The 27343-nt window shown below is 46.2% G+C and overlaps 1 protein-coding gene across 3 annotated transcripts in view; it reads right to left on the reverse strand.

Annotated features, from left to right (window-relative positions):
- LOC146785503 (uncharacterized) overlaps positions 1-27343 on the reverse strand; it is a 213389-nt gene that overhangs the window by 177418 nt on the left and 8628 nt on the right. For all 3 annotated transcript variants that reach the window (XR_014970426.1, XM_085633352.1, XM_085633351.1), the window contains exon 2: positions 3404-3466. Coding sequence is in view for 2 of the 3 variants with exons in the window: in XM_085633352.1 (XP_085489478.1) it covers positions 3404-3466 (63 nt within the window). In the remaining variant the exon portion in view is untranslated. The remainder of the gene's footprint in view (positions 1-3403; positions 3467-27343) is intronic.

The following is a 27343-nucleotide window of genomic DNA, read 5'->3' on the forward strand; positions in this document are numbered from 1 at the left end:
ATCTTCCCAAGGAGCGTGGAAGGAGGACGAGGTGCAGCTGGAGACCACAGATGGACCTATTGAATTCGAAAGTGACAGCAGGCAAGGACAGGAGGATGAAGACGCTGAGACCGGTCTCGAAGAGTGGTGGTTTGCCCTGGAGGATGCCTAACGATCACCACAATTCTGGAGAGTTGCAGCTGGGGGGACGAGTTTCGGGGACTGGAATCTAGCGGGAAGAGAGAGGGGGGCTACCGTGGGCACAAATGGTGAGTGGTGAAGGAAAGGCGCCAAGATTTCAAGCAGGCACCTGCACGTCGAAGCCAAACTTCTACCAGTACCATAAAGCCTTGCCAATTTACCAGCTCTGAGAGAAGAAATCAGAGAAGAGATTTCCTCCTCTAATTTTGTTTTCTCCTTTTATTATATCTTCACTATTACTTCCTTTCATTCACTCTTTTTTGGGCACATAATTAGGTCTCGCTGAGCCAAAGGCTCGAAGAGACATTTTGTATGTGGGATTTTCAAAGTGCTACCCACAGTCTTTTGGCTGGCCTAAACCTTGAGTGCACGATCACATGCACGTGCACAGCTGCTCCCACTCCCCCCTCCCTTCTCTATAGCTTTCTTTCACTTTAGCTGCTTTGACCCTTGCATTCCCCCCTCCCTTCTCACCCAGCCCTTTGATGCTCTGCTCGATTACTTTCACTTTCTCCGCTTTGATGTTTGATTTTTATTGCCTTTGTTTATGTGACGGAGATCCATTGCATTTGGCAGAACATTTCTGGGGCCGTATTGCATGAAATACACCAGGTGGCGCTAACGTGTTTTACAGAGCACCATACAGCATTTTGTTCTGCGTTAAAAAAAAGACGCTTTAGGAGCGGAAAGGAGCTATCCCTTTTACTTGTATTAAAATGTATTTTTAAAGGTGTCTCAAAGGATCCTGAACATAGTTTATACTAGCATGCTCCAATACTGTCCGTATTTCACTCCTGATTGCACTGGCCTTCCAGGTCCTAAGATTCAGACTCATGCTTTTACTGTTATTTCAAAACCAATCTAACATTTGTTTTGTTTTAGGTATTACCTTAGTAAAGCATACCTATGTGATCTTACTCTCCTTGGTCAGTGTTTTATTATGGATGACAAGATGTTTTCTCATTAGGACTCGCACCATAAGCCTCTTTCATTCCAAACATCTGGAAACGCATTCGTCTCTGTAACTATATAGTAATGGCTTTCAGTTACAGCTGGCGGAAATTATGCTACACACCTATTTATTGCCTTCACCAAATTCTGCTTTCACTGGTGTGACCATAACTTGCCAAAATATTTTACTGATGCTTTCGGCAGTGTCTCCACTTCTGTCTGATCACTCCTCAAATGACACCTTCCTTAATGCCACCCACAAGCAAGGTAAGCCACTCAATCTTATGCTAATTTCAAACACTTTATCCAAATCTAAACCCATCATCGCTCCATCTGACATCACACATTTCACATGCAAATCAGATCGCCTCCTTGTAGATCGCTCTCTCATGTACCCATCTGCTGTAGAAAACAGGACCCCACTGCTCTCACTGCTTTCCACGTGATCTTCATAAAGACCTCACTTCAGTCTTGCACTACAGCTCATACAACTGCTTCATTATCCACCTTGTACCAAAGATAGGCCTCAGCCATGAATTACACTTGAAATAAGAGCGCATAACAGTAAATGAGGGCAGCAGTACATAAATGGCGAAAGCACATATTCACTGCTAACTTCTTGGTTAATAAGCAAGCCCTTCATACACTGCATAATGATCTAGGAGGTGTCAAATCTATCTATTTCCAGGACCTCATTACCTCACCATCCACAAGCGCTCTGTGCAAACCTTTAGCTCTTTACTCTCCCCATCATCTTCAATTATCAGTATTCTATTGTTCATCCTTACCTGCTCATGACTTCACCCTGCTACATCTGCTCCAAGATTAACACTATAATTAGTCCACAGTGCTCAAGTCCTCACTCGCCTCAACCCTGCGCAGTTACATTATTACGATTTAACACAACATCGTCCTAACAAACGTTTCCTCTTATGAAAGTAGCTAATTCACCCTGTGCCCCCCCCTGTAACCATTTCGTCCTCCCTTCATAAAATCTTTGCCTCTTTCATCAAACAGTTTCCCCTGCGTTTCCCTTCGCACTGACTGCCTGTCCTGTAGCCAACTACTCAACCCTCTCCTGTGTTCGGGACCCTTCATTCCACTATCCTATCCTCTCCTCTGTTCTTGTCTATGCTCATACTCTTAGATCGTTCTGCCTCTCCTTTGATATTGCTGGTCACCCCACACTTTTCTCAATGAGGGCATTAGCTGGGTACCAGCCCTTATGCACCTCAATAAGCAGCAGCAATCGTTGCAGTTTCACCAAGGTGAGTTTAGTAAAAGTTTATTTTACTACTTTCGATAACTGGTGCCTTTCGCAAACAGAAAAGGTAATGACAATGTATGGCACATTACAAGATGGCATGTTTTAATACTAGGGCTTCTGATTATATGCATAACGTTTGATCTAGCAGACATGATTGAACATATGGTGAGACCCTTAAATGAAGGCTTAGGGCTCAAATCACAAAGGGACTAATGTGCAATAAGGTTATGTGTCTCTTCACTCATGGCAGAATCTCCGCACTGCACTCACTGCAGTGCGCTGGACAGAGAGGCTGCCCAGAGTGCAGAGACTCCACACTTGTACCTTTACTACACGTAAGTCCCTTTGCAAATCAGACCCTTAACCTCTACTTCTTTGTGATTTTTAAAATAAAGAGAGGGAAGCATTTATAGTAAAAATGGAAAACTCGTGTCCCTATTTACAATGCAGTTATTGGTTGTTTTTAACTTTCAAGAAAATAACACATTTGTTCTTAAACGACATCCATATCTTAAATCACACATTTTATGATTTTGACATTTGGAATTTCATGTCATACCCTTCACTTGTGCCCATTCCCAACTTCTTATACCCTTGTTATCTACCAGTGCTTTCAACACCACAGGCCATCAAATTCTGGACGGAACGGCCCTAAACGGTTTCACCCATACCTCTATAATCACACTCAAATGCTAACAAGCATTGGCATAGCCAATAGGTCTCGCCTTTGGGACCGTTTAAGTGTTTAGTTATCCAGCACAATATCCTTGGTGCAGTAATATCCTTGGTGCAGTAACATTAACTGTTGCATGGCTAAACACTTATAAGGTCCAAAAGGCGAGACCTATTGGCTATGCCAATGCTTGTTTTTTTGTTGTCAAGCTAAGAAAGTAGGCATACAACTTGGGTATATTTCCCTTCTGAAGAACACAAATACTCACCTACTATTCTCACTAATGGTGTGGGGAACTGGTAAAAAAAAAAAAAAATCGAAATCATACATACCCCTCGCTTGCCTTTTCTCTTTTTTTCCCGAGACTTCTGGGACATCCAAGTTTGCCAATTGCCCTGAAGAGAAGAAAAGACGACCCTGGTTAATTCTGGAATAAGTTTCCTTTTTTTGTTCATAATTACTTCAAGGTCCTATATTTTCAGACAAAAAGACATCATTGAGAAATCAACTAAGCTTCCTAGCTTTTACCTCCAACCTAGCCTCTCAAAACCCCCCACAAACACCTTTGTGGTAATCACCCACGACATGGCAACACTCCCTGTGTAGGGTCAAAAATAACCAACATCCTTCCAAACACACACCATATACAGCGTAGTTTGCTCCCATGTAAACAAGTGCTTAGCCACATAGGGGTAGTAAATACTAAATAAATGCAAGAACTATAATACAATATAAAACATCGAACATGTAATATCCCTCTTTCATCGTGTCTGCTTACCTTCTAGTAAGATTGTGGAAGATGAATGGAAAGCTATCCGGGAGCCATAACATCATGTTGATGTAACAGAAAATCCTGATATCTCCACCCACATCAAACAGATAATTCCAGATGATGAACAGTTTTGCAGAACCTGAGAACCCACTGTGTATGTTCTTTATTTGTACAAAGATGTTTGCAAGGATGTGCAATTACACACTTTTAATGTGCAGCAAGACAAGAAAAGAAGGAGAGCAACATTGTCAAAAAAGACAAGAGCCCAGCACACAAAGGCAGCCAGGGCATTGCCCAAGCTGTTGGTACGTCTGAAACAGTGCTTAATTTGTAAAAAATTAAGTGCCAGGGCTCTCGTCAGTAGTCTACTGCAGCTTGCACCACAGATTGCCCCTGCCAGCACTGCCAGTGATGGTAACAACTCAACTATTAACCATCATACTTCTACAAGTGTGACAATTTGGACTTTTTTAGGCCCCCAAAGCTATAAGAATGACTTGGGCGGCAGGTAATAGTAATTTTTTTTAATATATTTAATTAATACTTAACTGTTGTTGTGAGCATCTCTAATATGGCCAGACAGCTCCATCTGTCACAAGCGCCGGTGCTGAAAATTAAGTGCCGGTGCCGAGCACCGGAAAGCCCCGGCTCAAATTAAGCACTGGTCTGAAATCCATAGGAAGCCAAACCTACCTTGAGAAGAACCCCAATACAAGTATAAAAACAACCTACATAAACCCAGCACTCCAAATGTAAGCAATGATTACAGTGCCAACGGGTCTGGCTTTCCTGCAGTGCATAGAGGGACCAACAGTAGGGCCGGTGCATGTACTGTAGGTAGGGTATGCACACAACAAGCACATATGGATGCATGTGCACATGCAGCACAAACGGGTCCACTGAAACACAGGCGTTCTACATGCTTGCTTGTGCGTGCATGGTGTCTTTGTATTACCATGTGGTGTGTATGCATGTGTGACTGACAGCTGTCTGTAGGTATGCTCTGTTCACGTACCTGACTGTGATGTCTCAGGTCAGTGCATACACTGTGGAAGGCCAGACCTGTTGGCTTTGCCAATGCTTATGTAATGCCAGGAATGCAGAACAGGTACGTGTATAATGCAGTTACCTTGAGAGCGTCTCCTGTTTAAATGTCTTATGGCTCCAAATTATTCTGAAAAGAAAGTAGTTGAATGGTGCTCTGACTTTCTAGAAGAAACTTGTTTAAGTTAATTATGAATACAGTGATCTTTCTTTAATCTCTCTATGTAACAGTGAATGTTAAATGGATAGAGGTGTTGCATGGTTTAATGTAATCTGACAAAATAATTACATAAAATGGAAAAAAAATACTGAAAAATCTTTGAGAGGGAAGAATGTGCACCCTACTGCTGAAAAGCAGCATCGCCAACACAAAGAAAACTGGAGAAAAATAACCACCTGCAAAAGAAGGAAAGATCTTAGAGAAACTGGCGTGGCCGGGCAGGATAGTAGTGGAGTAGAAGCTGTTCTGCCCTCAGCGTAGATGAGTCCAGCACCTGGCTAGCCGAGGGCCCTCCATCAGCTGCCCTCACTGCCTTCAGGCTGGAGAAGCTGGGGTGTCTGAGATTCACCTGCACCCCTCAAGCTGGCTCAGGCCACGGAGGAAAGAACCGAAGATAATTAGAGGGATAGGCCCCAGGCCAATAGTTGTGACCACCTGTAAAAGCTTCTGGTGGTGACCTCAATGGATGCAGTGTCGTGTCTTTCCTATAAACCTATATAGGATCTGCGCGTTTAGACAACATAGACTGTGGGATAGGTGCCCAGACTGACTCCAGACACCCGCACCGGGTATGTTTGCCTGTATACCTGCTAGCTTACAGTGCCACTGTAAACTCCTCTTACCAAGGAGAGAATATTTCTTGGCAAATATCGAACATGACAACTCTGTCCCATCAGGGATCGTGAAAACAGTGCAATACTTTTCGCTCAGTCACTCGTGTTCACTTTGTCACAGAGAGATACACAGAATAAAAGGTGGGGGCGTTTTCAGTAAGTATTTATTGAACCAGCGTCATTCTAGTGTAAAATAGGTGTGCTTAAACAACCATAAGACAGAAGCAGATATAAATGATTATAAGCACCAAAAGAGTAAAAGGATGGAAGATTCCTACCATAGTGCTAAAACAATGAATGCAGGCAGGTATATAAATACATGACAGTAATAACGCATACTCCTACGATGCGACCCTAACTAGATGTACCTAAGTGTACCTAGCATGTATGTAGGTGTACAGCTAAGAATCCCTCTAGGATAAAGTCAAACCCATTACCTGAAGTGAGAGACTGTGGAACCCCGTCTAGGTCTCGAGATGGACACCCCACAAGGGATGTCAGACCACTGCAAGCTAGAGTGTCTGCATAGAGGAACCTCAGCGTCTTGCGTCAGTGTGTCAGAATGGAAGTCTTTTTCTACTCTCCCTGCCTCAGCAAAGATATGGCGTTTATATACCCAAAGGGGTACCCTCAGGGGATATACCTTGCTGTGTCATGTCGGACTAGGATGATGGAAGGAATGACCCTTATACATAGTTATTATGCAGGAGATGGTAGTCCTGCAAAGATTCCAAGAATCCTCATACATAATTGTGAGAACCTTTTAAAGAAAGCTATCCTAGTGGTAGCTGTGGAGAGCAGCCTTCATGCTAAGTCTCTGAGGAATGTAAAGCAGCTTGTTTTACCTTATAATCTCTTGAATTACCAAATGAAAGGACACCACACAGGTATATATATCAAATATATATGTATTTATTTCTAGACACACTCTACTAATCTCTTTATGAGATTATAAGTCAGGAACACATTCAAATATCAACGTTTCACAATCAGTTAAGCACAAATATGGCTGGGGCCCTAGGGGCGTACCAGACCATATACTAAAAAAGAGGTTTTGGAATGTCGGCTTGCAAGGGGACAAGGCCTAGGGCCTGTAGACTCGCTGGGGCTTCACTAATCCACCCAAGGCAGGTAAGTATAAGACCCACGAGAGATGCGTACAGTGTGAGAACACAGCCGCGGGTTCCCTATTGATTTCAATGGAGCAAGTCGCGGTTGGATTTTTTAAGTTTAAGGATACTTCTAGGAAGTCTACAAGCAAGTCACTTACAATGTAAGAAGTTCGAGGGCCAACACCCACTGGAGCACTGGAGTGCACGAGTTACCTCACCCAGGGAAACCGGGTGCATAGGTGTCTTTTGGTGTCGGGTCGCGTCGTCGTTTTCTATGGAAGCCAAAGAAGTTTTGCTGCTTGTGAAGACTGAAGAAGTGTCCGGTGGAATCCAAGGCTGGATTCAAGATGAAGAAGACCTGAAAGCAGAAGGGACAGTGTTCACAGTAACTTGCCAGTGACCCGGGGCAAGGAAGATGGATGCCCACAGAAGTCGGGTGATTTCAGGTGATCAAGGGTGTTTTGACTCTTCAACCAACGAGGTCCAGGAGGCATCAACGATGGCCAGCAGCTGGATTCGGAGTGTCCCATGACGTTTGCAGCTCACTGAGGTGTTGGCAACCGGATTGGAGCCAACAAGCCTTGGCAACAGCAAGTCTCGTGGAAAATGAAGAAAGTCAGCGGTGCAGACCAGCAAGGTCTGAGGGACTCACCCAGCGAAGTTGTAAGTGAGGACAGACCTGGAGCAACCAGGGGAGCCCTTTGGTTTGATCAGAAAGTCTTCAGGGGACCCATAAGCCAATGGGCAAGGGATCGCAAAGACGCCTCATGAGGAAATGCTTTACAGGAGCCCACGGTCACTTGGGATGGGGTAGGCCTCTGATTTTCAGTGCACAACCTGCTGGAGGCTTGGGCCACAAATGGTCCAATGCACAAGTTCGTTGAACATCGTGAAGGGGTTGCACTTGACAATAGTGCATGGTACCCGGGTATTGCTGTTCCTCGCCACTTCTGGGGTCCTCTCGGCTCAGCTCTGCTGGGGACTCACAATGGCCATCAAGAAGTCAGGAAATCCACTTCTTGGGCTGCAGGGACTTCGGACTCCGGCGGGAGCCGGAAAGTTTGCGACCGTTGATTAGAGTTTTTGGTGCCTGCCAAGCAGGGGAGTCACTCCTTGACTCCAAGGGAGATTCTTCTGTCTTCCAAAGGTAGTGGAACATAGAAGGGCCAGGATTCTTCTTGTAAAGTGTCATCCAGGGATATCTAGTTTGCAATGGCAAGGGTTCCCTATCTTATACTAAAAGATAGGGAGGGACTAGGTTTATGACCACTCCTCTGGGAGAGTCAGGGTAGGGGGTGGATACACCCACTTCCCTTTGTCCAGTTTCACGCCAGAGCAGGGACAGGTAGCCCCTGAACCGGTTTGAGCTGGCATATGCACAGAGGAGCCTACTGCTCCCCCAGTGCAGGACTTCAAAGCACTCTAGGAGTGCACCCACCCAGCCCCAATACACTAAATCCTGTCTGGAAGGTGGTGACACCTCCCTGTGACAGGATGCCTATTGCTGGGCCTCCTCCACTGCGAGTTTCAGTCAGCAGCAGGAGGGCAGCCCAGGGTCTGTGCTGGTGGCATCCAGTGTGTTATGCCAGGGCTCTTTCAGATTTCTACCGTGTTTCCACAGTGGGTACATGTCGTCCCCTCTAGAAGGGTGGGATCATACTCCCACACCAGTTATGGGTGTGGGGGTATTATTCCAAGTTGTTTGACGCCAAACAAGACATGTTCTGATGCAGTCATTCCAAAGTTAGCATTTACCGGTAGGTTATAATGCACTTAAGAGTATATGTTTTAACCGCATCTACAAACAGCCACAGAGAATAGACTCTGCCAGCTGCAGATGGGTCCTGCTCAGGCAGAGGCATCCCCTTACATTGTAAACCAAGCACCCTGCCCTCAGGATTGATAGGGCCTGCCTTAGGGGTGACTGATAGGTTTTTATGTGTGTGTATGGTGAGATATAGGAAACCTATACCTCAATGAGGAGTGCTAACACTACCTCACCCAGGCTGCAGTAGCAGGCCTGTGGTGTCAGATTTAGTCTGCTTCCCAGGGGTGGTATAGTACATGCTTCAGCCCCTGGTAGGCCTGTGAAGTACCTAGGGTACCATATACTAGGGGCTCATAAGGCACCACAGCATCCAATCACTAGTGCATCAAATATGCACTCCAAGTTGTTTAGAGAGAACAGAGACTGGGGCCCTGATTAGCAGGGACCCAGTCAGACTATAGCCAGAAACCAGTGTTAACATTAGGAAAAAAGTGGGGGCAACATAAGTGCAGATCCTACTCTCCTACAATAATGAATGAGGCTAGTTTTCGGACAAAACTCCACATCCTTCAAGCAGTACCGTAACTAGGTAAAAGTTCAGTACCCAGAACCTTTATGTAGTGTAATGGCAGGGGAAATATAGGTGAAAGGTTTGGTTACTACCTGAGCCTATATTTAGGTACCTGTATGAAACATAACAGCAGCTTGCCAGACCAGCAGAGACCCCTAACCATGCACCAAACTCTTTCACTCATTTAAATCAATCAAAGCGAGCCCTCGACAATCTTCCAAGAATGATTTGGTTTGCCATCTTCTCAATAGGATGTAATGACCGGTAACTTACCGGTAATATTCATTACTCCAAGTGGAAAACCTCCCTGCCACAGTCAATACCGCATGAGCATAGCTCTTCCCCCAGAACTTTCAAGCAAAAGTCGTTTAGCCCATCCCTACCCTCCAGGTCACTCCCACATCTTGTGGCTTATAACCCATGACCCCTGTAAGCCCATTCTATACCCCTAAGCACAAGAAGCCGAACAGGGAGAGAGGGATGGAAACCAGGACTTTGATGGGGAGGTCTCGGACTCAGAGTAATGAATATTACCGGTAAATAACCGGTCATTACCTCCTCACCTGACCTCCCTGTCACAGTCAATACAGCATGAGCTGATACCAAAGCAAGAATAGCCTTCATCAAATAGCAGAAAACAGACTTTATTAGCACAAGCATAAACTCACACCACCTGCAGATAAAGCAAATAAGTGTCCCTAAACACATCTGACCCAGTCCCACCCACCACCGAACGATAATGGGACATAAAGGTGTGAGGAGCACTCCAAGTACCAGCCTTGCAGATCTCAGCCATACAAGCCCCCTGAAAACAAGCCCAGGAAGCAGCCACACCCCGTGTCGATCACCCTTGCACTGACGCACGCACCAGCACCCCACAAGCCTCATACGCTGCCCCCACAGTCCACCTCAGCCACTGACAGAGTAGCACCAGAAGGCTTCAGACCCTGACTGCGAGGCTAAAGGTCACAAAAAGGGAATCCACCCTACGAAAAGGCAGAGTATGTAATAAGTACACTTCAAAAGCCAGTTCAACATCCAAACAGTGCAGCTGCACCTCCTCCTCAGAAAGAGGATCAAGACAGAACAAAGGCAGAACCAGATCCTCCGAGCAGTGAAACGAGGAAGGGACCTTGGGAACAAAGGAAGGATCAAGACGGAGAACGACCAGATCTGGAAAATAAATGCGAAAAGGTCTCTGAACACAGCATGGCACCCAACTCCTCAACCCTCCGGGCCGAAGTAATAGCGACAAGAAAAACCACCTTGATTGTCTGAAAACGCAGAGACACCTCCTCCAGAGGCTCAAAGGCAGCCGACTGCAAAGCCCTTAGGACCAATGGAAGATCCCAACCTGGTGTAAAGGACTTAACCATGGACTTTTTGAGGAAACAACTCGTCAACAACTGGGACACCAAAGGAACAATAGGCTCACAGGCCGGACCCCGAAAGGCCCTCACTGCCGCCCACTGAGCCTGCAAGGAGGACACAGCCAGACCCAAGTTGAAGTCAACCTTCAGGAAATCCAAGAACCACAAATGATCCACCTCCATAGTCGACCAGCCCGATCTGAACACCAACCCTGAAAAGACACCCAATGCCGAGCATAGGATTTAAGAGTCGAAGGGCGCTGGTACTGTTGGATAAACAGATCCACTTCAGGAGAACACCCCATAGCCACGAGGTTCATCCTCTCAACAGTTAACCCGCCAGATGTAAGCGGACGAGACAATCCCTGGACAGAGGAGGATACAACAGGGGACAAGGAACCACCGGCAACGGCCAGCAAGGGCTCACTGCCAACCTCAACAACAGAGGGAATCACGGTCTCTGGCTCCAAGCAGGTGCCACCAGGATCAACGAAGCCCGATCCAACTTGACCTGCAGCAGAACCCTCGGAATCAAGGCAATCGGAGGAAAAGCATACATCAAGCCCCCATCCCCATCGGAATGACAGCGCATCCACTCTCCAAACAAAGTCCAGCTAAAACCAGAGAGCAAATCTGGTCGCTCAGGGCATTGCCCGGAGCCGCAAACGGGTTCACCACCGTCATCCCAAAGCACCTAATTAGGGCCCCAAACATCACCGGTGTCAAGCATATCTCCGACAGGGAGGGAAACAACCTGCTCAAGTGAGCCACCTCAGAGTTCAAAGCCCCCGGCAGATGCAACACTCTCAGAGACAATAAATTCCACTCTGCCCACCGGCAAGTCTGTTGCGCTAACAAGTTCAGAGAAGCCACCTTGGCACCCCCCTGGTGGTTGACATAACATACCACCACCGTATTGTCCATCCTTACCAGCACATCCCGGTGTAGGATTCAAGGAAGAAAATGAGACAAGGACAACTGCAACGCCTTCAACTTCCTCCAATTCAAAGACATTCCTACCTTCTGGACTGACCAGATCCCTTGAACAGACTGCTGGGCAAACACTGCCCCCCAACCCAGCTCACAGTATCTGTAGTCAGTATCACCCTCTCCTGGGAAACAAAGGGAGAGCCCTGCATAAGTGTCTGATCCTCCAGACACCAGGACAAGGCCCAGGAATTTTCCACACTCCCCCAGAATCAGCTGTTTGTAATCCTGAGAGCCTGGACACCAATGGCCCAGAACATGATTCACCAGAGGGTACAAGTGCAACCAAGCCCAATCATTCCCATAGCAGACATCAACCCTTGAACCCGCAACCAATGCCGAGCCGTGGAAGAAGGGGAGACCAACACCTTCCTCATATCGAGCACTAGAGTCAGTCTTCAAGGCTCCAACAGTATAGTACTTAATATGTTATTATCTTCGTCTTTACACCTTACCATTTATGCCATACCCTTAAATCTCACCTTACCACAATACACTTTACCCATAACATCTTACCCTTACACCTTATTCTTTAATCACTTAAATCTTTAACTCTTACCTTTAACCCCTTACAAAACCACTTACCTCCGAACGTATCCTTAACAAATATTCTCCATATAATAGTACTTTAAACATATTTTGATTGATGACTAAAAATGAAACGGCTTAGGTCATTGGTGGCTGGTCCATTGATGGCAGCTGTAGAGCACATATCCTGTGCCACCTCCGCCCTTTGTTCCAGTCTGTCCCGTCTACCACCTTTGGATGGCCACTGCCCACCTTTTTTATGCTCCAGCTGACTCCTTAAAACATCCTTCCATGACAAACAACCCTGGTTTCCAGATGAAGGGCAGATGGGGTCTTCCCTATTTGTACCCATTAGTGCTGTAAAAGAGCATAGGGCAGACTTCTTCAATCTGTGGGGCGTGCCCCCCAGGGGGGGGGGTGTGACACCATCCTAGGGGGGGCACGCTCTCCACTCTAATTTTACATTTGTTCCCTGAGTCGCAAGCCTTTTTAGAGAACTCCGGTGGGGGGGGACGGAGGGGAAATCGACGGGCCACGAAGTGCCCATGCTTTTGTTATGTTAACCGTCCCAGGAGGGGTTTAATTCATAGAGCTGAAATGCTTCAGCTGCAGTGAGGAGGTAGGAAGTCTCCTCTGCTAAAACCGAAGGTAAACGAACAGACCTTCTTCGATATTATAGTAGAGGAGACTCCTAGCCCTGCACTGCAGCTGAAATGCCTGTCTGTTGGTTTGCTTTCAGTTTAAGCAGTGGAGACATCCTGCCTCTCACTGCAGCTGAAGCATTTCAGCTCTATGAATTAACCCCCTCCTGGGAGGGTTAGTTCTTCCCAGAAAGGAGACAAAGTTTATTTTAAAACTACACAGGCAGGCACGCAAAGTGCCAGCCAGCCATGTGTTCTTTTAAACAGACTGCAAATTGCTTGTCTGTAAATAAAGAAGCATGTTCCTTTTTATTATCAGCCAAAGATTATTCAGGCAGCCCTAGAAAACAAGTAAAAGTTATTTCCATGTATATTTGCTGTTCAAAGTATGCATGGACAAGTACTGACAATACAGTTTTAGGTGACTGCTTATTTTTGCACCGCCTGGGACATCAAAATAATGAGCTGGCAACCCTAATCACAAGACTGGGAGTTTGTTGCAAGATCACCACATTATTTATTTCCTCCACCCTGATCCCTGGTTACTGCCATATTAGCAATAGTTTAACACTTTTGAAACCCTACGCTGCCGTCAATAACATTCTGAGTTACTTCAAATGTCGGGGAATGCACCTTGCATTCAGACAACCTGCTCCTCGTTCTCGCCCTTCACTTTCATGCTCACCCTGCACTCACACTGATCCCCATGCACTCACACCATTCACCCACGTACCCTGCACTCACAGTGATCACTCTGCACTCACAATTCACTTGCACTGTTCACCCTGTACCTCACCCTGCAATCACACGAGCACACTACTCAACCTGCGCTCAAGTGACACTTCACTCACCTGTCCCCCTCACTGCTCAATCTGCAATCTCACTCAAATAAGCCCACCACTAACCATACATTCATTCGTCCCACTCTGAACTTATATCTGCACCCAAATTCATATGGTCACCTCGCTCACCCTGCAGACACTCCTCTTACCCTACTCACAAACTGTTGCGTGGCTCCCCGTGCACTCCTGCCATCCACACAGCGCAGAGGGTTAATGTGCCTGCTTCATAGAATGTGTACCATGCAGATCACAGAACTGAGTGTGAGTAAACAATGAGTAGCGCTATAACAAAATGAAGAGAGATGAGGTGCATAGTTGATGAGTGGTAGTGAGGGAATTCATGGAGAAGGAGGAAATGTGGGAGTGGGCACCGAAAAAGACTGCTGCACTGTGTGCAACAAGTGCTTGAGCCAGCCCTGGCTGGGAGTGTTAACCCGCACCCGAAGTTCGGGTCTAGTTGCGCCCCTGTACACGAGTATGGGCATGTCGTGCCCCATCAAGATTTTCATCCTAAACTGCAAAAGGACACATTTACACGCACTGCAATCCAGCTTTCCAGCGGGCCCCTTGATAGACAGCTCTGTTTTTGCCCTGATGGCCTGGAATAATTCCTAAACAAATTCTTGTAAATACCGTTTTGTTTTATTTCTTTTAAATGTGATTGATGTAAGGAGTTTATTACTACTTGCAGAGAAATGTTTGTTTCAAGCAACAACCATAAAAAGTTTATTTTATATCCAAGCGGGTCCTCACATATGAGAAATTGAAGGATGTCACAGATATTATTCGCTGTAAAATTAGTGGGCTGCTGCTTTGTTACAACAGTGAAAACACACATCACTATCTATGAATATTAGATGTAAACACTGTTAGAATTTCAACCATAGTGCCTGTGCACCGTTAGTAGCCTGGCTAAAGAGGGTAAGGCAGAGCTGAAAGTAAATCATTTCGACTCAAAACTGCACTGAACAGGGGCCCCCAAAATAGTTTTGGCCCAGGGCACCCAAAATCCTTAACATGTCCCTGCCACCACAAAGTTTGTCAGACAACATTGCTCTGAAGTAAAATAGACATTATTCATTTATTATTAGTTCTATTTTTTTTTTTTAACATAAGCCCGACGCGTCCTTAACCCCAACTGCTTCAGGCAAGCAACTTATCGTACTACTTAGGAATTCTCAATTAGGTGTTCGTTCAACGCCCTCTCTGTGGACTTTCAACTTTGTCTTCGGGTCCATAACAGGTTGGTGGGCAATTATCCCATTATAATGCTGCCTAAAACGTTTATTAATGATTTCTAGAGAAGATTTGTTTCTCGCGTACCAGCTCTGAGCTAGGGAGTGCTCGAAAAATCTGACAACACTGTCTCCCTTACAGTCCCTGTCTTGGCTGAAAATGTCTGCAGAATATTCAGCTTTGAGAGAAAACGCTATCAAAACTCTCTTGCATTTCAGTTCGTCCTATTTATGTGAGATTGGGTTCTCAGCACTTGCGGTATTAAAGACTAGGGGGCAGATTTACAAGCGCCCTGCGCCACCAGTACGTCACTTTTCGTGACGTACTGGTGGCGCAGGGGGCTCCTTCATTTTTACAAGGACGGGAAAAGCCACCCTGCGTGACTTTTCCTCTCCTTGTAAATACGGCCCCTTCACACGCAGCACTTTGTGTTGAAGGGTTGTTCCATGGGTATTGCTGTGGGTGTTCCCACGCAACACCCATGGAACAAGACACATCTCCAGATTTACGAGGAATCGTAAATCTGGAAATGCTTCTGAATGCTACGCCACCATAGAGGTGGCTTAGCGAGCCCCAGTGAGGAGAAATGTTTTCATCTCTCCTCGTTTTTCCCTCTTTCAACGCGTGCTGCATTCTATAGCATGCATTGAAAGAGGGAAATGCCTGTAGTGATTGTTTATGTGCAGGAAGATGCCCCTTCCTTCACAAAAACAATCTCCCCATGACGCAGGCATCCTTGCACCATGGAGCAAGGATGCCTACGCTAGCGCATGGCTGCAGTTTGTGCGCCAGCGCAAGGGGAAGCACAGAGATGCGTCATATTCTTGTAAATATGTCGCATCCCTATGCTTCGGAAGTGCCTTGTAGATCTGCCCCTGGATGTGGAGCAAAACCTGAGGATGGCAGTTGCAAAAATCCATCCACAGATTGACCGTCCGTGGCGAAAAACAGGCACACCCGTCACATCTATGTTGGTGGTGTTTTTAATCAATGTCATGTGTAAAACAAAAGCATCCTAGTAAAAACAATTTGCGCATATTTTATCTAGGAAATGGTGGTTTGAGCTGTGTAATAATCTGCCTTTTCAGCACAACCACTCACAAACCTGCACTTTACTAAACACTCTTACTGTGTTGAACATTATTTGCTGGATATGACCCAGGATATGCGCGCGGCGGTCGATTATGTAATATACCAGATTCCAGAAATTTGTCAGGTGTTGGGGGGGGGGGGGGGGGGGGGGGGGGCGCAACAGCTAAAAAAAATCGAGCTGGGGGGACTCAACCTACAAAAGTTTGAAGACCTCTGGCATAGGGGAAACACCCTGCCTCCCTCCACACTTTTTTTCCCCCCCTTCCTCTCATGAACTTCTCCTCTGACTCCTCCCTTTCACATTACTCCAAATACATTGCATCTTGGAAGGTCGAGGACAGACCCTGTGTTGATGTCTGTGAACCTCCTTGGGTACCGCCTACACTGTTTCTGAGTGGACCCCATGACCTTCTATAGTAAAACCTGTGCGGTGATCCTCTAGAGCCTGGGGTGGTAAGAAATGGACCGACTTTCACGAACTGTGTTTTTGAGGGCGGCAGAGGTTACAAGTCGTGTCCACCAGAAACTCCCCCCCCCCCCCGCCTCCTTTGAATCGGGAGGCAAATTAGTGTCCGCCCAGGATGGCAGTCGGTCTAGCTACGTCACTGGGAGTGATACCTCTCTGAATGTTACTTAAGTGTGACTGGTGAGACGGAAAGGTCATGGGTTTCAAGGCACAATATTAAGGAACTAGTAACGAAAACTGTAACAAAATCTCAGATTACTGTACACACATAACCCGTATTAATGAAAAAATGTAATGCGTAATTTAAAGCAGAAAGATTCTTTCTGTGCTTTTGCAGTTCTAAACTTGCCACAATAATATCAGTTTCCTAGGCACGATCTATCGGTCTTATACTGACATCTAGAGGATATGTTGTCTCATAGCAAAATACAACAGTGTTAGTGTATTATCGATAAAAGTTCCTATTTGCGATTGACCATAGGGCAGCGAAAAGTACATCGAAGCCCCTGCACCTTTTGGTCAATATTCTTGCGGGATTTCTCACTTAGGTAGCAGGTTTATCGACCCAGAGTGATCTATCACAAATAAATAAGGAGAATTAGAAGGGAGCACTCCACCTCAGAGGTGGGCCAGCCACTGAATACCCGAGCCTTATGCTGGCTCTGTCTCAGCTCCAGGTCCTCTTGGACCCTCGAGCCCAAAATGAGCCGATCCCCGTCCCTTCTGCCCGCTCTCAGACAAACCTAGAACCATCCCCCATTCTCCTTCAGGTGGGGGAGACAAAGGAGAGGGGAAAGTTAGCCTTGGAAGAGGTGAGGCATGGGAGCGAAGAGATATAGCAAGGGAGAGAACAGTGTTATATGGGGATGGCGGCTAGTAGTATGTAATCCACTACCAAACACTCCCTGCCCCTTTTTCTTGCAAATTTCTGCTTTCTGCTTGTGGTGTTTTTGCTATTTTTTCGTCATCCATCTGTCCGTTCTGTGTGTTTTTTTCTTTCTTGCACTCGGTTAATATCGGATTCTGGAAAAATAAGTGCTGGTGCCCTACACCAGCAACCACCGGCTCAAATTAAACACATGATCTAATTATACTTCTTTTCTTCACTATGCTTCTTTTACCTTGCTCATCACATTTGACAGCACGTTGTAATATGGCATTTCACCATGTGCACTGTAAACAAAAATACATCTTGTATATAATCACCATGCCAATAATAGTGCTCCATCTTTAATAACAATATTGCTAAAAATTGGTACCATATATAAAGGCTAAATGGTCACTGGGACTTGTCTCTTGGTGCTCGTGTGGTACTATCACCAGGTCAGAGGAGACGCAGTGAATGCCTCTTAGTTCATGGTGAGAAATTATGACTTCTAATAGGCGCCACTCAGTGTTCTAAATTGTAACCCTTTCAAATGTTAAATACTACTACTTTTTAAATTCTAATGTTTTTAGCATATTTTCACGTGACTAACGTGAAGTTCACGCACTAGATATGTTCCTGGCTCGTTCCTGCTTGGGCTCTTGGAGCCAAATCAAACCACTGGCTCAGCTCTTCTCCTTTGCTGGCACGCCCACCTCTACTCCGCCTCTACCTGCATGCACTTTCCCGATTTTACGCTAGTCACAAACATTCTAAAGTGTATACTCTCTGAATGCTGAGCCACGTCCAGGTTTCCGGAAGTACACTTGAGAAGGTTGTGTGACTTTTAATTTAGGGCCTTATCTGTGGAACTCAGCGCAGGGGAAACAGGATCTCCTCTGCAAACACAAACCGCCCATGCCAGTTGAACCCTGTAAATGGGATTTACAGGTGTGAAGAAATCCACGCTCATAGCGGAGACAGATGCACAATTAAATGGTCTTACACCGGATATGAGTTCTTTGTGAATTTCTGACATGCAAAAATGTTAAATTCAGTTGTGCCTGTTGGGACCGAAAGGTCCTATGTATGGTAAAGACATGGAATACTGACAAGGCGCTGGTTGTGTGTGTGCCTGGGAAGGGAACAGTACAGGGACAGAGCAGTGTAGTGCACGTGAGCCTGGTGGATGTTCTGGGTCTATGTATACTTGCATGAAGTACAATACATGAAGGGGGAAGTATTGTGCAGCACGCACATGATAAACGTGCCGTGGCAGTTTGTGCATTTGCAAATAATACACCCTTGTTGAATATATAAGAACTTCAGTGCTGAACAGTGCGGAGAGAGAGAGAGAGAGAGAGAGAGAGAGAGAGAGAGAGAGAGAGAGAGAGAGAGAGAGAGAGAGAGAGAGAGAGAGAGAGAGAGAGAGCGTGTGCGTGTGCGTGTAATGCATGTGTACATATAAGGTTACAACGCATAGAGATATTAGTGCTGAACTGTAAATGTGCATTGGATATACACTGAGTAAATGTGCCTGCATTGGTAAACAACATAGGACCCTGGGTTCCATTTTGAGAAGCCCCGGCCTATCTGATGAAGACATGCAGAGGAAAGGAATCACCCAAAGTAGATTGGTGTATTGCTGCATTCCTGTGGGTAGGGTGAGACACACACTGGAGGGAAAAAGGAAGAGATTCATTTTATCCTACAAGACTGCTCTATGATTCAGTGATAGATCACAAGAAAGGGCCCTAGACATCTCAGGAAGGGAAATGGGGCTGTAGGGCTGGGGGTCTGGGATTAACCTTTTGATGTACATATCACTGTGGCTGACATCCAGGTCTGAACTTTGGTCACTTCTATGAGTAGTGTTGTGTGACTATTGGCTTCAGAGTCTTACCTGCAGGGTGACAAACATCTTTCATAGGAAAGAAGAAATATGTGTCCACTTCAAAAGATTCAGAGCCCCAGCATAGAACTTCAAAGACTCAGTTGCTAAATTACATCTGATTCCTGGAAAAGGACTATAAGAAGAGCAGGTTAAGAAAGTAAAAAATTGTCATCTGCGAAGCAGCCACACGGGCTGTGTGAGAAGGGGAAGCTCTGACAAGACTTCTGACTGTGACCAGCACTGGGGGTAAAGGCCAGCAAGTCTCCCTTCTGGGTGAGTATCAGGTGCGCAACACCCATTGGGCTCAATGGGCTTCAGCCCCCCCCGTCATGTGTGTCAGCCCGGCTGAGACAGCCTCGCGGGCTGGCGTCCGTCTAATTGCAGCCGCACCAGAGTACTTCACGGGTCTTTAAAAGACCATTTACTCGTTAATGAGGCTTTTGTTGTGTTTTTGCCCTTTCTTACAGCCACTCTGCCTATGGCCGGAAGACTTAGCCCCCCCCGAAATCTTTTTCAGCCCCCCCCCCCCCCCGAAATTTGGCTCTAGTTGCCCGCCTGGTGAGTATACATCGTTCAGGGAAACCAATATCATTTGCCCTGGAGCACCAGCGCCTGTCTGCTTGCCAAGACCCGTGTGCCCTGTGAGGAAGAGGAGAGCGTTGAAGGGAGCGAGGTCCAGTGGGGAGCCCTACCGTGAGCACTCCCTGTTCGATGTGAGGATTCGACTGAGCACCAATCAGGTTGTAGCCCATGTAAAGGATTGTTTTTGGCAACCTCTGTATGCCAGGAGATGGCAGCCATAGACTGAGCGTTGAGCATCACAAGGGTCTCGCTAAGCCTGTACCGTTGTGCTGCGAGTTTCTATCTCCATCCCTGCCTGTGCAATATGGGGTCCCACAGGGGTCAGCTCATAGTCCGACCCTCTTTAATATCTATGTGGCCCCACTTTCCAGGTTAATAAGATCTTACGGGATGGAGGTGGTCTCCTACGCCGATGACACCCAGATTATGGTGTCCCTCTCCCAGGCGGGAAATACCTCTGCTCTCAGCTTCAGGAACTACATGGAGGCAGTTTCTCAGTGGATGATTTACAATTCACTGAAGCTGAATGGGGAAAAAACTGAGGTTCTCGTTTTTGGTGGGAAGAGGGACATCTGGTCCTCTGAGTGGTGGCCCCCTGTTCTGGGTGTATGTCCCACTCCCACAGACTCAGCTCGTAACCTGGGAGTTCTGATTGATCCCTCTCTTTCCATGGCACAGCAGGTAAATAGGACGGTTGGTACCTGTTGGGGCATCATTCAGATCCTTAGAAAAATAAAACACTATTTAGCTCCACAGGCTCGCAAACAAATTGTGGTTGCACTGGTCGCCTCACGGCTTGATTACTGTAATGCCCTTTACGCTGGTATTGATAAAGGTTCTTTGCAATGTTTGCAAACCGCCCAGAATGCGGCAGCTAAGTTCGTGCTTGATGCCCCCAGGCTTTCCTCTGCTACAGCTGCCAGAAAGAGTCTGCATTGGCTTCCGATTCAAGCCAGGATTACTTTTAAGACCCTCTGCCTGACCTATGGAACGCTTTCTGGCTCTGGGGCTGGGGGGGGTCAGGGATTTGCTGAGGCCTTACGCCCCCTGTAGAAACCTTCGCTCTTCTAGAAAGAGCCTGCTATCAGTGCCCCGTTTTCGGAGAGCCAAATGGGGAGGTAGAGCCTTTTCGTCTTTAGCCCCCAAATTGTGGAATACCCTTCCCATTGAAATTAAATCTCAACACACTGTTTCGTTGTTTAGGAAGGCATTAAAGACTTGGCTTTTTGCAGGAGCCTATCCGTGATTTTGGTTTATGGGTCCATTTTGATTTTCTTTTGTTAGGCGCCTTGATGCCTTTGGGCTTAGTTGCGCGTTATAAGTTTTCCTTCATTCATTCATTCACCTCACATGCCAGAGGGGGTAAAGTTACTACTTCGAGGAGTGCCAAGACTTGTGACTGTCTTTGCCCGGGCGCTTTGCTGGAAGAGCCTTCACCATTATTACCACGTACCATGGCTGGCAACCCCGTATGCCAGGTGGGGCTGCCTCTACCAACATTGCCACAGGATTTGGGTAGCCTCCCGAAGATAGACTGAGGCTACGATCAGCAGGTTGGACCTGCACTGCAATGAAACTGCCCCAGACTCATCACTGAGGACTGCTGGACATCACACCCTCGCTGGCTCAAGCCAGGAGCTGAAGAAAGGATTCTCCTGTACCCCCATACCCCAAAGCCCCACTGTAAAATCCAACTTACTATGTCTGCATGAGCTGGGTGCTTCTCCGACAACTGAGAGACCTTCGGCAGTGCCGCTCATGAGATTAAGCCTGCGCCACTGGGAGCTACCACGTGGGCTGCGAGCAGCCAGACTTCTTCAAACTGAGCAGGACTCGCAGGTGCACGGTGAAGGCACCTGCTGCACTCTTCCGCGCTGCAAGAGAAGTTAAGACGTGAATTGGGCCAGTTGGGCCCTGGGGAACTTGCTGCTAAGGGTCGTGCAGCACCGTAGACATTTTTGACTAAAATCCAGAAAAGTCAAAGGGCACCCTCTGAGTACGGCCTAATAGTGAGCATTTCCTGGATCTGACCACCGGTGTATGGTGAATGGCGCACATGTTACATGAAAGAGGGTGGGATGTGGATCTGCCTGACAATTACTAGACTAGAGCCTCAACTTCAGGGGAAATGTTATTGCTTGTGAATGTTATTAATTTGCCTGTGTAGACTTAGAAATAAAATACTACCTTTTCTTATAAAAGTAAGTATTTGGCTGGACACTTATTTGTTGTTCGTAATGTTTGCAATTTGAATTAGGAGTCGTGTTCACTGACCTATATCTATATCAAACCTCCCCTCCTCTCCTCCCAGGAAAACTGGCTGTTCGGCCATAGCTACCATAGAGAGTCAAGTGCAGAAAGAGTACTTGGCCCAGTTGAGCAGGATCCATATAGGTTGGGCCCCAGGGCATCAGGAGTAAAAGTCCTCAACCGTACGGAGCGGCTCTGAGAGGGGTTCTAACAGTAAAAAATGTACCTTTGTGTATATGGCCCATAATGTTCAGATCTAAATGTTGAGTTAGCGTACATCTTGACCCAAGCCCACTGGAAACCCATCTTTCACATATTTTAATTGTCTATGTGACTTGCTGAGAAACAACGAAAATGGACTAAGGGGGAAAGAAAATTCTAAACTTTTCTGGTACATTTGTCACCAAGTTAAAAGAAACAAAATGGATAATTGGGACCCTTCATATCTTCGTGAATGACACGTTTCTAACCTATCAATGAGGGGTTAGAGGCATTCATCAAGATATGGGTTCTGTTGGGTACCACTACCTTTCTCTATTGTGCAGTTGTAAACCAGAATCATTCACCTGAGGCAAAAGGTAATGGCTGTCCTTCAGGGTCTTGCTTCCAGGAGTCAGCGGATTGGGTACGACATCTCACGTTCTTTTGTCTTAGCTGTCTTGCCATCCTTAGGTAATCAAAGAAATTATCAGAAATAACATATCACTGAAAAAAACCATAGGTTTCAGGCACGTTATAGTTAGGAATTAGCATTTAAAAAACCTTAGAAATTCACTGAAAAAACCATAGGTTTCAGGAGCGTTATAGTTAGCTGGACATTTCACTCGTACAAAACCATTGAAATTCCCCCGTTATAGTTAGTTCAGCTAACTATAACTCGCGCGCCCGCAATGCACTGCTGATGACATGACAAATTACATCACTCATGACATGGTCAGTGACATCACTGATGACATCTCAAATGACATCACTGATGACATCATCCAGTGAATGAGTGTTTTTCTGAAAATTAAATATGTTTTATATATGTATATCTCAAGGTCGATGGAAGAATAAATGGGTATATAAGTGTCTAAATGGATGATTTGTTTTTGAAAAATTGATTGTATAACTGACTGATTAAGTGTATCTTAGTGATTACATGGCTTAGTGAGTAATGTTTAAATATGTAAATATCTGTATCAGTCTCTCACTTCGTGTATAAGTGGCTGCATGGGTTGGTGACTAGCTACATGAGTGTCTAAATAGGTTATTAGTTGTTTTTTTGAGTATCAGTATGAGTGTCTGTATCGTTCGGTGGGGGGTATTACGTAGTGCATAGGTGCATGAATGAGAGACTCACTGTTTGTATGTGTTGAAGACAGCATGTGTGCAGGACTGTGTGGGTGGATGAGTGTGTGCATGGGTGTGTTAGTGAGTGAATGACTGTCTCAATAGTGTCTTTATGAGTAACTATATATGTTTTAAACTAGTATATGTGACTATTGGTGTATATAAGTGAGTATATGTGAGAGTGAGAGATTGGAAGAGTTCCTGTTTGAATAAGTATGTGTTTCTATAAGTGATTGTTTAAAAGACTAAGTATGTGTCAGTTTCTGTAGAAGTAAGTGTGGTGGTGTGTGTTTAACTGTATATGCAAGTAAATGGATGTTTGATTTTTTATTAGCATGAGTGACTATGTGTGTGATTAACTCTATGGATGAGTGGCGTTGTGTAACAGGATGTATAGGTGTATGAGTAAATATGATGAGTGAGTACATGTATGAGTGACTGTATATGACGGTTGGTGAATGAGTGGATGTGTATGTGGATCTTAGAATTACTGAATAGGTTGTTGTAACTGGTATTGGTATGTCCATTGTTTTGAAAATGTTAGTTTCTATTTTTGAATTTGTGTATGAAAGGTTATATTAGGGTGAGAGGAGGTCTACCACTCTATCACAAGGATGATGTCATCAGTGATGTCATCAGTGATGTCACTGACCATGTCATGAGGGATGTAATATGTGACGTCATCAGCAATGCATTGCAGGCGCGCGAGTTATAGTTAGCTGAACTAACTATAACGGGGGAATTTCAATGGTTTTGTACGAGTGAAAAGTCCAGCTAACTATAACGCACCTGAAACCTATGTTTTTTTCAGTGAATTTCAAAGGTTTTTTAAATGCTAATTTCTAACTATGCCTACAGAGATAGGACATGTGAAGAAAGAAGAAAAAACGCACAGAAAGAAAAAAAAGAAATGCAGAAAGAAGCAACTGAAGTCCTCAAAGACTATGAAAAGTGCAGGAAGAAGGATAACGTGCAGAAAGAACAAACAGAAGAGCAGAAAGAAACCTTGTTGCAAAATCATCCTGTACCCTCAACTTTTTCAGACGGATACTGGTGGTAACTGAGTCTGACTAACCAGTCCTAGAGTCAGTGCTATGTTAAAAGACACTCAGAATACAGTGAAAACACCTACATCCACTAGGGAACACTATGCGTTGGGGTCCCCCTGTGATTAGCATGACCTCCTCTGTAAGCCCCTAGTATATAAAAGGGCAGGGGATTAAAACTACCTCTTAAAACGTGCCACAGGAAGTGTTTGCACACGTCACCTAAGGCCCCGTCCCTTCCCTTTCCCACTGTGTAAACACGCCCTGTGGCCGTTTTTAGTTGGGAGATTAAGTTCATTTGAATCCTGAGTGTCCCTAGGGTCCAACTAGCCCACTAGGTACGTCCAGTAAGCGCCATTGCAGAGAGGTGTAAAAAGGGGCACGGCCTGCACCACCTCTCTGCAACGCAGAGCAGTGGCGCTTACTGGAAGTACCTGGTGGGCTAGTTGGCCCCCAGGGTCCCTCAGGATTGAAAGGGAATTATTTCCCCAACTTAAAATGCGCCACAGGGCGTGTTTGCACACGTCACCTCAGGCCCCATCCCCTCCCTTCACTACTGTGTAAACGCGCTCTGTGGCCGTTCTAAGTTGAGAGATTAAGACCCCTTGAATCCTAAGGGTCCCTATGGTCAAACTAGCCCACTAGGTACCTCCAGTAAGCACCACAGAGCTGCGTTGCAGAGAGGTGTAATAAGGGGCGTGGCCTCAGAACACCTGTCTGCAATGCAGCTCCCTGGTGCATACCGAAGATACCTGTTGGGCTATTTGGCCCTCAGGGACCCTCAGTATTGAAGGGGAATTAATTCCCCAACTTACAACTGGCCAGGGGGCGCGTTTGCAGAGTGCTGCAAGGAGGGGGCGAGGCCTCCGGCACAATGCCAATCTTTTATATATATATATATTTTTTTTTAAGAAGGAGGGCTGTGTGGCCCCCCTTCTTTTTCTAATTTATTGGCCCTGGGGACCCCATCCCCCAGGGCCTGCCCTCTAATTTTTCTTTTTGCAAAAAAAAAAAAATTGGAAGGCGCCGCGCGGCCCCCCTTCCAAGGCCTTAATCGGCCCCAGGGACCCCATCCCCCGGGGCTGGCCTTTGTTTTTTATAAATTAAAAAAAATATACGTTTATAGAAACACCTAAGACATGCTGGACAAACCGTAGACACCTATCACCATGACGATTTGCGTGATATTTATTAAAAGGCGACTATGCATACAATGAATCCACGTGGAATGTATTTACACCGCTAGTGAAGCTTTGACGTGTCTGACGCCCTACCGTGCCTAATGCCGGCGCCCCCGCCGGTGGGTACTCTCCAAATAGACACCCTTGTCGTTTATTTATACAAACATGGGTAGCTATTGATGGGCACATTTAATATACACGCACACCAAGCCATTCAAAGGGGTTTCCACAAAAATTCGACCAAAACTATGCAAGAAACCCCCTTCACGGTTAATAAAACACACATCCACCGCCGGATGTGTAATACTTTTTATTTTACTCTCTGGAAAGGAGACGAACCGCACTTCAGTCACAGCACGCTCCTGGCTGAGCCCAATGCTGTGTTACACCCACCAGTGCCCGCCGAGTGCCACACACCTCTGTGTTGTATTCCACCAGCTAGTGCGTATGCTATGACACTCTCTAGCCCATGTGCACTGTAACACCACCCCGTGAATATGTCATGCCACACTTGCCTTTGCACGGGTTATATTGCCCCATCTAACGTGTCTTCCTCGATGCCTATGTTATAACATACAGCGCTATGCCATACATATTACAATCTGGGATCCATATCTTTGTCACAGTGCATATGCAACGTTACACTCCCCAGCACATATTTTATATTACAACTTTAGAGACTAGTTAGGTTATGTAACACTGCCCTGTGCATATTACACTCCAAGGCGCATATCGCATAGCACGCGCTAGTGCCTGTGCTATCTCGCGCTCTCCAATGAATCAGTCATTGCGCACAATGTATTGCATATTATATTTCACGCTCCGGTTCATCTTATATCAGACTTTTTGGTGCATAGTTTATACCATACACTATATCTAGTTTTCATTTTCAATCGTGCTCTCAGGACTATGTTCTATATAACACTGCGTTCACCTACCCTTTTCACGGGCATTGCATTTTGCGATGGGGGTGGAGTGTCGGGGGTGTTTTTGCCAAGTGAGCCCGGAGTCACAGTCACAAACGTCCTCTTCTTCCTGAATAAAAGTGAGATTAAGCTGCATACTTGTTCATTTTTAAGTAGTTCGCACAGACACACATTTTAAAAACAATAAAGTTCCTAATACCCACCTTCTCTGAACAGTTAGCTTGCTGCCCCATCCACCTCCTCCCTATCCTCTGTTGTCTGAATCCATGGACTAGCCTCCTCCCTCCTGCCATGCATGGTCTGATGTGCTGCCACTGCCCTCCATTTAGCATGATGTACCAGTCCACTCCTCCTTCCCTCCATTGCCCAATTCTATGCCCCATCATTGACCTCCCGCTTAGCCTCTGTGCTTAGCTTGCTGCCCCTATTCTCCTTCCCCCTGCCCTCTGATGTCTTTGTGCATGCCCCTGCTCCATCCTTTTTGCCACCATGTTTCATGAACCTGCCACTCCTATCTACTCTGAGTGTTCTGTTGAGCTGCCACTCCCCTCCCATCTGCCTAGCATTGTCAGATGACAGTAACCTGTCCCTGCCACCTCCACCCTGCCTGTCCACATTCCATGCCCCTATCCCCTTCCTCCTGTCCTCCATGGTCCATTTTACTGCCACACCCTTCTGCCCTCCCTGGTCTGTTGTGCTGCAACTGCTCCTCCTGCCTGCCCCGCATGGTTTGTTGTGATGCCCCTTCCCCTGAACTCTCTTGTCTGTGCCCAGGTCCGAACCGTCCCTTCTATCCTCCATGGTCCGTTGTGCATGCCCCTGCACCCTCCTTCTTGCCCATCATAGCCATTGTGCTGCCACTAACCCTCCCTCTTGCCATGCATGGTCTTCTGTGCTGCCACGGCCCCTCCCACCTTCCCTGTGTTGTCAGCT

The sequence above is a fragment of the Triturus cristatus genome, chromosome 11 (assembly GCF_964204655.1).
Source record: "Triturus cristatus chromosome 11, aTriCri1.1, whole genome shotgun sequence".
Classification (NCBI taxonomy): Eukaryota; Metazoa; Chordata; class Amphibia; order Caudata; family Salamandridae; genus Triturus; species Triturus cristatus.